Source organism: Haliotis rufescens, unplaced genomic scaffold (genome assembly GCF_023055435.1).
Source record: "Haliotis rufescens isolate VD_foot unplaced genomic scaffold, xgHalRufe1.0.p SCAF_9, whole genome shotgun sequence".
Lineage (NCBI taxonomy): Eukaryota > Metazoa > Mollusca > Gastropoda > Lepetellida > Haliotidae > Haliotis > Haliotis rufescens.
This window is the reverse complement of record NW_025964383.1, coordinates 29,241,662-29,255,967: the sequence shown is the minus strand read 5'-3', so window position 1 is coordinate 29,255,967 and position 14,306 is coordinate 29,241,662. Positions and strand designations below refer to the sequence as shown.

Sequence of the window (14,306 nt, the reverse complement as noted above, 5' to 3'; positions counted from 1 at the left end):
GTATAGATAATGGGGATATTAGGAACTGCTCAGCAAAATATAGCACAGATCGTACTCATATTATTCGTATAAACCTAAGACCCCTATGTGCATTGTAAGGGTTTGGGCCTGGTCCAGGGGTGGTGGTCCAGGATCCCCATCATGTATACTACTAAAGTTAATGAGGGGCAGAAGGACAAAAGAAAAGGGTCTCACACAAACACCAAACACCTACCCAAATACATCTTTCCGAGGCAAGAGAGTTAACTGACTTTAAAAGTCCAGTTTCCACCCTTGCCGAATTCGGCTGGAATTACTGGGCTCGATCGTAGCGCCACCAGTGGCTATTACCAGTTATGTTCCCTATAAGCCTCTCTTATGGACCAATCAGATCCCACCTGTCGTAGACTAAAATCTAGTCTCTGAAATGAACATATCGTACATAAAAAAACAGTTGTTTAGTTATCTTAATAAAAATATAATAAAAAGGAGCCCAGTGACTCTCTTCATTTTCAGATACTGCAGTGATCTAGACTTGCCAAACATTATAGACTTGCATGGGCTGTATTTGATATATATTTGTATCAGGGTCTGTAAGACAGACTACACCTGTCGTATCACTTGCGTTTGTTTCACACAGTCAGTCAGGACGATCTGATGGATAATCAAGATCTATATTGTGATAAAACGGGTCTTACATCGCGAAATGCATCAAATCACATGAGCACCTTGAATAAAAAGATTTGGAAACTATCTGCTGACAAGTGGGCGGTGCACATGCTTTGCAAATCCTGCAATCGACCGAAATCTGCACGACAGTTTACGAACCGGATTTTGATTTTGGTGCGCGATTTTGATTGGACTATGTATAGACTCGTTAGTCCAGCCAAAATGTAACTCCATAATACCAGCCTAGTTCGGCAAGGGTTGAAACTGGACTTTTATAGTCAGTTAACTCTCCAGCCTCGGGAAGATGACCCAAACACACTACCCGGGATCCATCAGCATAAAATGTTACATAAAGAAAACAATACTAAAACTAAATGCATGCTCTAGATATCTATGACATCTGCAGCGTGTACTTGTGAAGTCCTCCCAGTACTCATGTCTGATGATGTTCACCTGAAGTCAGGCTCCCTGCTCATATTGATTTCATTCTGGCCTCTAATGATCCAATGCTGGATACCAAAGGCGACATCATGCCGTATTATCTGTCTTCCAATGTTCCGAAGTATTTCTTTAGGAAATCAATTTGGTGCAAGACATTTCCTTCTGACAAGTGACTGCCTAACCATGAAATAACTGGATTCAATTCCCGGTGAATTTCAATAGACTTCTGGATGATGGAGCTCGGAACAGTCTCCCTGGCTTCAGTGTCCGCTTGTCATCAAATGGCACAAATCTCTTCAAGTCTCATGCCAATACATTCTACAAGGTTAATTAACCAGGGTGTGATTGATCACACGTTGACCTAATCAGGGATAATTCAGATCTTGGGAGAAAATTTCGAAGTATTTCTCGAGACAACATTATGACTTTCATGTAGTAATGAGTGAATGTTTCTGAAGCCGGGGTCAGCAAATCTTTCTTGCCATATCTAAAATTAGCAACATTTGACTTGGAAAAACAGTAGCATATTGCACAAGAAGAAATCCTCTCTTGAAAAGCACTACAGGAAAACTAACTGGGAAATACATAGGATGGCACAAACCTCATATTGTCCAATAATTCATTAAGGCCACACATTTTTTATTTTTTGTTTCACAGGCAGCTGGAAAAGAGTGAGTGAGTGAGTGAGTGAGTGAGTGAGTGAGTGAGTGAGTGAGTCGGGTTTAACGCCGCTTTTAACAGTATTCCAGTCATATCGCGGCGTGTCAGCTTAATGTGGAAGGAAAGCCCGAAGTGATGCAGGTCTAAGACGTTTACCACTTCGGTGAAACCCACGAGCACGGGTATGGTGCTGACAAACCTAGAAACATAATCGGGGCGAACCGGGATTCGAACCCACAATCATAGGTTTCTGGCGTGCCCAAGGGGCGCAACTCTGCACAGCGAATCGCGGCGCCTTAGACAACTGGGCCACCCGTGCCCCCAGCAGGGAAAAGAAATAAATTAAACACAAAATATTATATTTACTATGTCTCCCGCTAGTAATATCGTCCTCATTATACAATAAAAATGTTACACATAAATTCCATGTGTACATCACTATCAGTGATTCAAGAAGCCAGCTGCAGTTTTAACTCCACAGCAGAATGACTTTCATATAAATAAATAAATAAATAAATAAATGATTGACATAGCTATTTATTTCTATTTCTAATCGACCGAAAACCTAGAAAAAATCTGTGAAACATAAAACTAAAACGGAATACCAGAAATGGGCTTCACACATTGTACCCATGTGGGGACTCAAACCCGGGTCGGCGGTGTGACAAGCGAATACTTTAACCACTGGACTAGCCCACTGCCCCTTCGCACTCAGAACTGATGGAATTCATCAGGAAGCTGTGGAGCATCCAAGCTACATCCCTGTGCGTACATGTGTTAATTGAGGCTGCCCTACAGCCACATCTCTCAGGAAATGAAACAAGACCTTAGTCTGTAACTTTACTATGGCTGACAACATGATCTTCGTATCAAGTTGGAGTTGCCATATATCCTGTTTGCTTGCATTTTGGTTTGTTTTGTAATTTTGTTTGTTGTTTAATGCAGCACTCAGCAAATATTCCAGGTATATGATGGCGATATGACAATAATCAAGTCTGAATCAGACAATCCAGTGATTGACATGAGCATCGATCTACAGAATTGGGATACTTCACAGGGGTAGACAAACATGGGTTGCTGAAACCAATTCTAACCGGTTCTTCACAGGGGGAGACAAGCATGGGCTGCTGAAGACCAATTCTAAACCGCTCTTTATGGGGATGCTATATCAAGCTACACCACCTTCATCCTCCAGGGGCGGTCGGGTAGCCTAGTGGTTAAAGCGTTCGCTCGTCACGCCAAAGACCAGGGTTCGATTCCCGACATGGGTACAATGTGTGAAGCCCATTTCTGGTGTCCCCCGCCGTGATATTGCTGGAATATTGCTAAAAGCGCGTAAAACCATATTCACTCACTCATATTCATATCCTCCAGTTACACTACCTAGCACCTCCCGTTGAACTACCCCGTACCGCCAGTTACAATATTACAGAACTGCATTTTATCAGAAACAACAATCCTCAATTGCTACAAGATTAATCCATAATTCACGAAATGTTAAACCGAATGTATTCCACATGCGTATTCCACCTCAACCATGTATATTTCATGTCAATCAATGCTGAGAAATGCACATCTGCCAATCACATGACAACAATGGGTGATAAAGAGGTTGAATCAGGGCGATTAGGGTCGCTAACTTCCACAGATGAAATTGCAAGAAACCAATCGATGGCGAAGTATTGATTGGGTGAAATCAATGATGACTAGACCGCGATGTCGCCCCTTGGACTGACAGACAATGGCATATGTGAATCTTGACAGGTACTTGTGTCCTTGCAAACAAACACTGGATACAATTCATTACATTTCTGTGTCAAGTATGGTTTGATGCAAAAAAACTTGAACTCAGTACAACAATAGCTAAAAAGAGGGATTTATCAAAGCTTAATAACTTCCCTTGGAAAGCAGCCTGGGAAAATATTGTTATTTTGTTCAAATTTGGGTTCTTTTTTAAATTTCTTAATTTTCAATTCAAAAGTATTTATACATTGTATATGACATTGCACTTAATACAAAAATGTAAAATTAAGTATCAACCTCTCCCTCTTTATTGGTCCTGTTATCAGTAAAACACTGGCCACCATGACAAGGCCATAGCATTAGCCATAACTATAATGACATCAATTTAATTTACCGCATTCGACGTAATAAGCGCCCCGCTCTGATAAACACTCACAGCGATATTTGCCAATATATTGGCTAGTTAGCAATCCCAATTAGCACCCTTACGATTGATCAATGTACACAAGACTTGTTTATTTGTGTATAATATGCACTCGTGTAAATTCTAGAAAATATATCTGTCATGTAATACGCACAGACTTTTCTTTTGTATCATTTCACTCATTCAGCATAAACCATAAAATTTATGATCTTTCAACTCTTTCACCAAAATTATATTCTAATAAGAGCCCCCTATTTCTAATTTTGAGAGTGCCCAGGGTGCTTATTACGGTAAATACGGTAAATTAATTTATGACACATATTTAATTCCCATATGTGAATTTGTACTGACATTTAGTAAATTACTACAGATGTGGGCCCTCTAAGCAGATCTAGCAGGTGAACATTTAGTCCCTGAAAGAAAGTTATCTTTTTAAACAATGCTTAATTTTACTCATCCAATAAATTTGCTGGAGTTGAACTCATTTTCTAATTGATTCTCTAGGGTCTAGGAGATCTAGAAAAATCCCTGCTATGACTCTTCAAAATATTCCCCTTTGCAGAGAAATAATATAAGAATTGTTGTTCTACCAAGACAAGTAAAAGAAATAGGTACACTTTTCTAATATTTCAGTTTACAGAACAACTGACATATACAAGCGACCTCAAACCCTTTTACTTTAGATGTATTTGGCAGGCATATGTTTAATGGATCTGATAAATGAGTTGGTCCATAAAACGAATAACTGTTATTTTTTATTATAACCAATCATAAGCATAGTATAGAAGTATATTACCCATAGGGTTAGAAATAGGCGAGTGCATAAAAATCCCATGTTTAGTGTAGGGCTGGGATGGGATGGGTACTCTGTTGCTCGGGGCGATGGGTCCTGAGTAACACCTGCCTGCCCACAGGGCTACCAGGACAAGTGGTGTTTGCATTTCTTTCTGACTATGCACAAATCCTTTCCGCCTTTTATACATTTGATTAGAGATAAAACTGCAGTAAACTTCAGTCAGTGGTACATGTGTCTGTAAGTTGTATTTTACACGGTTCCGGTAAAACAATTCCCTACTAGACTATTGTACTCAACTCTTGAGATCTACAGTGGGTACCCAGGTGGAGTCGTGGTAAAAGGGGACAAGTATCTGGGTGGAGTCGTGGTAAAAGGGGACAAGTACCCAGGTGGAGTCGTGGTAAAAGGGGACGAGTACCCAGTCGGAGTCGTGGTAAAAGGGGACGAGTATCTGGGTGGAGTCGTGGTAAAAGGGGACGAGTACCCGGGTGGAGTCGAGGTAAAAGAGGACGAGTATCTGGGTGGAGTCGTGGTAAAAGGGGACGAGTATCTGGGTGGAGTCGTGGTAAAAGGGGACGAGTACCCGGGTGGAGTCGTGGTAAAAGGGGACGAGTACCCGGGTGGAGTCGTGGTAAAAGGGGACGAGTACCCAGGTGGAGTCGAGGTAAAAGAGGACGAGTACCCGGGTGGAGTCGAGGTTAAAGGGGACAAGTACCCGGGTGGAGTCGAGGTAAAAGGGGACAAGTACCCGGGTGGAGTCGAGGTAAAAGAGGACAAGTACCCGGGTGGAGTCGAGGTAAAAGGGGACAAGTACCCGGGTGGAGTCGAGGTAAAAGAGGACAAGTACCCGGGTGGAGTCGAGGTAAAAGGGGACAAGTACCCGGGTGGAGTGGAGGTAAAAGGGGACAAGTACCCGGGTGGAGTCGAGGTAAAAGAGGACGAGTACCCAGGTGGAGTCGAGGTAAAAGAGGACGAGTACCCGGGTGGAGTCGAGGTAAAAGGGGACAAGTACCCGGGTGGAGTCGAGGTAAAAGAGGACGAGTACCCAGGTGGAGTCGAGGTAAAAGGGGACAAGTACCCAGGTGGAGTCGAGGTAAAAGAGGACGAGTACCCAGGTGGAGTCGAGGTAAAAGGGGACAAGTACCCGGGTCGTAAATGTCAACTCATCCCAGCCCTAGTTCACTGGTGCAACTATCTGTTCACATGCACCAGTACATTGTTTACCTCATCCAGATGACAGTGTTGACGTCATTCAAATCCTGTTGTGATATAAGGTCAGGGTGACATCACACTAAAAATGACATTGCTGAAGATTGTTGATGTTATTTAAAAAAAAAATTGTTTTCAAAGACTGGTCGTGATAAGAGCATTTTTCTAAAGGGAAGTTCAAATGGATAAAGAAATAATGGGTAACAAAGAAATTATTACACTCGCATATGTGTCACACTGATTTTTAAGAAACTCTCGCTCATGCTCGGAAATACAAGAATTCTGACACTCGTTTTATAAAACCAGCATGACAATATAATCTCTGTACACAGAGAACAAACAACACCGAGATAGTAGGGTTACACATTATCAACAGATTGTCATGAGCCATCTCTTACACACAATTAAACCATCATTCCTTTGTCTTTGACCATGCTCTAACTTTGTTTGTTTGTTTGTTGTTTATGTCTGTAAATAATCGAGTCTGGACCAGACAATCCAGAGATGACATGCATCAACCAAGTCAGCGAGCCTGACCACCCGATCCCGTTAGTCGCCTCTCACGACAAGCATAGTCACCTTTTACGACAAGCATGGGTTGCTGAAGACCTATTCTACCCCGGATCTTCACGGGTTCTGAAGTTATGCAACTCTAACACATTACCGATTTGGTGAAACCAATGGTTATAGCGTTGACCAACTCGGGGTGATTCTGAGATTCATGCCACAACTGATTCGAGTCTGCACACTGAATAACAAATACCACTTTCCACCAAAGGTACATCTCATTTCTTGAAAAAGAAAAGTTCAACATTCCACTGCCTCATTCCTCAGACAGTCAAAAGTATGAATATCTTCAACCGTACTGACTCTCTATGCTCTGGATTCCAGCCGTAAATGATAAGACGAAAGACAAATTAACCCTGTAATTGGCCCTCACTAATCCCGATTAGCTTCCACTGTCATCAAGCACCTATCACAAGCACTATGGGGCAAGCTGTTTAGATCACTAAGCTATGTGTTGACAACATAATTGCTGCTCACAGGGACATAAAGAATCAGCAGTAAGACCTCTCCTGGAGATAGACACAACACAATACTGTGGAATCAAAGGGCCATTCAGTAGATTAATAAAACAGATTAAGTTGCATTAGCAATTGTCTAGTTAATATGACATCAGCTTTATTTTGCTGTCCTTTGTCAAGAGGTCTTTAACAGTATAAACTTTGGTGCATATTTTTCAATTGTGCAACAGGTTGGTTGGTTGGTTGGTTTGTTGTTTAACGCCGCACTCAGCAGTATTCCAGTTATATGACGGCGGTCTGTAAATAATCGAGTCTGGGCCACACAATCCAGTGATTGATATCATGAGCATCGATCCACGCAATTGGGATCGATGACATGCATCAACCAAGCCAGTGAGCCTGACCACCCGATCCCGTTAGTCGCCTTTTACGACAAGCATAGTCACCATTTATGGCAAGCATGGGTTGCTGAAGACCTATTCTACCCCGGAATCTTCACAGGCACTCACAGGGCACTGACTGGTGTGCCCCAGAAATCACATGTGACAACTAGAAGAATACCTCTAATCGGTATTTGAACTTGATGCATGTCATTTTATCACCCCACTCAGGAATATTCCAGCAATATAATAATCGAATTTGGACCAGACAATCCAGTGACTGACATCATGAACATCAATCTACGCAATTGGGATAAATGACTTGCATCAACCAAGTCAGCGAGCCTGACCACCCAATCCTGTTAGTTGTCTCTTACGACACGCATAGTCATCTCTTACATCAAACATCGGTCGCTGATGACCTGTTCTAACCCGGATCTTCACAGCTGCATTTAATGGGCTAGATAATAAACAGCTGAAATTTAGAAGCTCGCCCCGTTCCTTAACAATTAGATTGATAGCCTTTAGAATTCCTGAATCTCCAAATCTATTTTGTGAATCATACTGTGTTAACAATTCAAATGTTCATCATTTTCCATGTGTTTCATCATATTCCATCTTTTTGTCACGGTTATTTGTTTGATACTCGCTTCATCACCTTCATATAATAAACATTCCCACATGGTAAACTGTAAGCAGGGATGAGAATGGATATTTTCCTTTTCAGCTAAAACATCTTTGCAATGGAGCATGGTCCATAATCTGGGGGTGTTTTTTTGTTTTTTTAAACAAATTTGTGGTCACTAAAATTTGTGGAAATTTGCGGACGATTCTCATCCCTGTGTAAGCATGGTTAGGAAAATAGGATTTCTAAGTGTGCCCATCAGTCACAGCAGATCTATCTTAAAGTGTCAACACAATGTTAACCATGTTAACTGTGCCATCCACTACTAAAATACAATTAATTTCTAAGCCTGCCATCACTATGTGGCATGTGGGTCGACGTGTTGTCTTTCAGGATGACAATGTTTATGCTCACCGTGCACGAATCGTCAATGTTCACCACCAGCAGCACAACACCCATAGAATGGCATGGCCAGCGATGACCCCAGCATTTCCCCCACTGAACACGTCCGGGACATGACAGAGAGACGTGTGCGTCAGCGTCATAGGCGGCTGACCACATTGGCCAGGTGCTGCAAGCGGAGTGGGACAGAATCCCTCAAACTGACATTGGGATAATGTGAGTGAGTTGGGTTTAACGCTGACCTTTAACAGTATTCCAGTTATATCACGGCGTGTCAGCTTAATGTGGGAGGAAAGCCCGAAGTGATGCAGGTCTCAGACGTTTACCACTTCGGTGAAACCCACGAGCACGGATATTGTGCTGACAAATCTAGAAACATAATCGGGGCGAACCGGGATTCAAACCCACAATCATAGGTTTCTGGCATGCCCAAGGGACACAACTCTGCACAGCGAATCGCGGCGCCTTAAGACGACTGGGCCGTCCGTGTCCCCCATACGCATAATGCACCATCAAGAGAATGAATGTTTGACAAATAGTGGCGTCATTACGCATTACTGACAAAAAAAACGTCAACTTTGTCAAAATTCTCAACTTGATCTCATCAAGATCATTGGTGGTAATAGTCTACTGTCATACTTGACTACCAGTTGTAAAGTGTTCCTATTTAATTTATTATTAGTATACAACTATAACTAGAAACATATATCTTACAATATTGGAAAATTTAAGGAGAGTCTATTGTATGATTCTGACTACTTCTTGATGAAAGTGTAACCCATGCATAAGCTTTCTACAGAATTTGTTTTCTGGTCCTCAAAATTTGGCTTTTCTACGTTCATATATGGCATTTCATGATCATGAGTTTATGAATTACTGTCAAACTGTGATGACACCAGGTGTTCGTGAAAAAGTGAACGTATTCTGCCCCTCTAGCCCCACTCGTCACAAGCCAGGGGCGTCGCGGGCAAAAGGCACAACAAGGCGTCAACAGATATTTTCACAATCTTTTCATCTTTCTAATCAAGGTGCTGACATGATTTGATGCACTTTGTGAAGTAAAACCACGTTTTACAACAATATAGAATTTGATTACCAATCAGATGGTCTTGACTGGGTGCCACCATTTTGTTTGAAGCAAATGTAAGTGATATGAGAGGTGGAATCTGCTTTGTCAGTAGGAGGGACATAGCTGGGACATAATTCACAATAGCCACTGGTGGCGCTACGATCGAGCCACGAGGTTACAGGGTAGTTCGGCAAGGGTGGAAACTGGACATTTACAGTCAGTTAACTCCCTTGCCTCAGGAAGATGTCCTTAGGATGGCTTGTCATATCTTGATTGAGAGAGGTATCAAATCAGAGCCAATATTAAAGGTCAGGTAGGTACTACTTCCGGTGGTTATCATCCTTGTCTATCACTGAACGAGTCAGACTTAGCCATGGATCTGGAAAAAGTACAGGATCTGCACAACTGAAAACCAGGGTTTGAGGCATTTTACAAGCGAGGACACCAGCGGGTTCCGTTTCCATGTCTGTGCTTGATGACCTCTGCGGCTTGAGGAATTTTCCCCAATTTACAACAGTTGGACTTGGCCAACCTTGTTTCACTTTGTGCCTGGGTGGACATCTCACTGCATTTCGTAATGTTACATGACTTATTGGTGAAAACTAATTTGTTTCAGAAAACAGGGTAGTGAAATACTTTTTTCCTTTGTTAAATGGAGATGGTTTTGGGGTTGAGTTTGGTTTGTTGTTTAACGCCACACTCGGCAATATTCCAGCTATACAACAGCGGTCTGTAAATAATCGAGTCTGGACCAGACAATCCTGTGATTAATATCATGAGCATCGATCCACGCAATTGGGATCGATGACATGCATCAACCAAGTCAGCGAGCCTGACCACCCAATCCCGGTAGTCGCCTTTTATGACAAGCATAGTCGCCTTTTACGGCAAGCATGGGTTGCTGAAGACCTATTCTACCCCGGAATCTTCACGGGTCAAATGGAGATGGTGAATCACATGAAAAATGTTTTTGTCCAAAAAGAACTACATTTTTCAGTGCCCCCTTCAGAGAAAAAACAAAAATCCCCGCCCAACCCAACCCCTCAAAATGAATAGTTACTACCTTAGTCAGCACACATGAGACGCAGGTTGAGGTGACATACCCTCAAGTTTGGGGGCCTTGACACACCTGACCCGGAGACACAACCCAGATACACAGTATGAGTAGTTCATGACTAAACACACAATCACAAGCCCTGATGGCGTCAGGTCACCCTGATATAAATTACCACCAAAAATCTGCGTGACCTTTATTCAATGCAAGAAAAGTATTCGATTGTAGGTCAAGGACACAGAACTCGACAAGATAGCTTGTTTGGGGGGGGGGGGGGGGGGGGTATACATTAATAAGTGTTAAAGACCTGCTACATTAACCTATCTTCCATAGTGAAGTATATTTCCACAGTATCAAACATACTGCAGTGAGATGAGACTAATCTTAAATGTGACCTGGCTTCTCGTGTCAGTCAATCCTAGATTTGTGTCATTGTGCTAATTCTAACAACAGAATATCTGGCTTTCACACATGTGTTTTTTAATATATAACCATCTGTTTATGTCACGAGACACACATCTGTGGATTAAAAAAAAGATCGGAAACACTTTATATCTATACTTATCATTTAAAGAGTTGTATGATCGTAATTCTACTTTTGGCATTGCTAAATAAGGCATTAGATCAAACCAACTAAATGTCAGATAACAACAATTTCTATATGGCCTGTATTAGTTGCTGCAGTGTCCGAAAACAAAACTGGCTCAATCTTTTTATTATCGCTACTCTAATATTAGATGTGTCCTTCCACAATGAAATAATGAGAATAGGGCTCCGTGTATGTTTCGAAGTGAATTATTGAGTATTATTGAGTCCACAGCTCGCCTATATACTTGTACCCATTAATCGTCCTGTCTCAGGAGGTCTCAACGCGTCTGTTACACGTTTACGTGCTCATACATTAATATCTTGTGGAACAAACGCAAAAATAATCCATGTTTCAAATCACGACCCGCACGGACGAGTACCGCAGCACCAAAAGCACGTGCGGGATATAAACACGCGATCAATATCCAAGGAGGTCCAAGACTGGCGATGCCGTTGTTTACCATTATTTGCGAAACTTCCGCGTATTGCTTGCAGCTACAAAATGGCATTTTTTGCACGTTTTAAGCATTTGAGCATACTTACCGCTAAGTCCGCCTCCAACTACAATAACTTCGGCTTTGTACTGGTTCATGCTACCTCCCTGCACAGCAGTGCTCGCAAATGGCAGTTTCACAACACTGCTATCCGAGAATTCGTCACGTGACATCTGTCAGTTGAGGATCAATATGGCCTCTTCCGCGACCAAGTGGTTCAGGGACGACCGAGCTTACTGCAACAAGCAGACTTAATTATTTGTGTTTCAGGTGTCAAAATAGATTGCGGCGGGAAACAGTGTTATTGTATCAGCATTGCTATTGGGAGATTTGTCGGTAGCTGGCCACGGTTCCCGCTAAAGTATGGCCTTGATGCGCCATTCCTGCAGTTTATATATAACCATTTCGACCCTTGCGCAAGTGAACCCAGACCACAATGATGCTAATAAAACTAATGAGGTTCAACCCTTTAATGTGCAAGCACTGTATATAATGGCCACTATATCCTCTTGCAGCTGCTGCTCGTTTGTTTGATCGAGAGATGCTAATTACTATCTCGTGTAATTGGAAATGGTGAATTAAAAGAAGATAATTTAAATAATAGTACTAAAACAGATGTAGATCTATATTTTGCCCATATTTACGGAAATTGAGTAGGATGATATCATGTTAAAATTATATTTAACGTTGAATTATTTATACATGTTAAAACACCAGTAAAAAGTATTTTTCATTCATTAAGTGGGGGCGGTCGGGTAACCTAGTGGTAAAGTGTTTGCTCGTCACGCCGAAGTCCCGGGTTCGATTCCCGGCATGGGTACAATGTGTGAAGCCCATTTTTGGTGAACCCCCGCCGTGATATTGCTGGAATATTGCTAAAAGCGGCGTAAAACCATACTCACTCATGCATTCATTAAGAAAGGGGTGGGCCGGTTGTGTAAGTTGCGGCATATAAAGACGAAATAGTGCGTGAATATATTTATCGCCGCTGTCAGTAACATTTAATCTATATCACGGCGGCCTGTTAAGAATCGTGCTCAGATCTGGACCAGGCAAACCAGTGATTGCATGGGTAACACGAGTCGATGACCGCCAGTCAGCTACGTCACAAACGTAGGACGCTGGGGTCCATGTCTACCCCGGGACATGAGGTGAGGACATTCAATCAGCTACGTCACAAACGTAGGACGCTAGGGTCCATTTCTACCCCGGGACATGAGGTGAGGACATTCAATCAGCTACGTCACAAACGTAGGACGCTGGGGTCCATATCTACCCCGGGACATGAGGTGAGGACATTCAATCAGCCAAGCCACAAACGTAGGACGCTGGGGTCCATATCTACCCCGGGAAATGAGGTGACGACATTCAATCAGCTACGTCACAAACGTAGGACGCTGGGTTCCATTTCTACCCCGGGGCATGAGGTGAGGACATTCAATCAGCCACGTCACAAACGTAGGACGCTGGGGTCCATGTCTACCCCGGGACATGAGGTGACGTTATTCAATCAGCTACGTCACAAACGTAGGACGCTGGGGTCCATGTCTACCCCGGGACATGAGGTGACGACATTCAATCAGCTACGTCACAAACGTAGAACACTGGGGTCCATTTCTACCCCGGGGCATGAAGTGACGACATTCAATCAGCCACGTCACAAACGTAGGACGCCGGGATCCATGTCTACCCCGGGACATGAGGTGACGTTATTCAATCAGCTACGTCACAAACGTAGGACGCTGGGGTCCATGTCTACCCCGGGGTCAGGATGGGGAAGACAATAGCAAAATACTCAAATTCTATGTACCAATTCGAAAACTTCTTTGTTTCATGATATAAAGTTCCACACACATTGATATCTTGGTTTCATGATATATAGTTCTACAGATATTGACATCTTTGTTTCATGATATAAAGTTCTACACATATTGATGTCTTTGTTTCCTGATATAAAGCTCTACAGATATTGACATCTTTGTTTCATGATATAAAGTTCTACAGATATTGACATCTTTGTTTCATGACATATAGTTCTACACATATTGATGTCTTTGTTTCATGATATAAAGTTCTACACATATTTATGTCTTTGTTTCATGATATAAAGTTCTACAGATATTGACATCTTTGTTTCATGATATAAAGTTCTACACATATTGATGTCTTTGTTTCATGATATAAAGTTCTACACATATTGATGTCTTTGTTTCATGATATATAGTTCTACACATATTGATACCTTTGTTTCATGATATAAAGTTCTACACATATTGATATCTTTGTTTCACGATATATAGTTCTGCGCATATTGATATTTTGCTTTCATGATATAAAGTTCTACAGATATTGATATCTTTGTTTCATGATATATATAGTTCTACACATATTGATATTTTGGTTTCACAAAGAGAAACCTTTGTCAGTCAGAGCTCGGCTCGACATTGAAAAGTGAATGTTTAATTTAATTCATGTCAAGCATTGCATTGTCATTGGAATAGATCTGGTAATCCTTGTGTAGCTGATTATTGATGTGGATGACGGCAGATGGTCAAGATATGAGCTCTGGGAGCGCACGTACACACGATTAACCACATTAATGTCACCATAATGGCTCCAAATGAAAGGAAAACTGTGCTGCCCTTCCCGAGCGGTTACTAATGAGAAGTTTAATATATATATACGTTAAGATATTCACAGTTACCAGCTATTCCTTTGTTCATAATTAAAATTACAACATAGCAAGAT

The 14,306-nt window shown here is 41.9% G+C and overlaps 1 protein-coding gene across 3 annotated transcripts in view; it reads right to left on the bottom strand.

The window, feature by feature from the left end:
- Window positions 1-11,888, bottom strand: part of LOC124130885 (amine oxidase [flavin-containing]-like) — a 61,480-nt gene extending 49,592 nt beyond the window's left edge. Inside the window, exon 1 of one of the 3 annotated variants that reach the window (XM_048390592.1) lies at window positions 11,608-11,888. In XM_048390592.1, coding sequence (XP_048246549.1) covers window positions 11,608-11,731 — 124 coding nt within the window. In that variant the 5' untranslated portion in view covers window positions 11,732-11,888. The remainder of the gene's footprint in view (window positions 1-11,607) is intronic. The other 2 variants (XM_048390593.1, XM_048390591.1) reach the window with 2 other exon arrangements.
- Window positions 11,889-14,306: the final 2,418 nt, after the last annotated feature.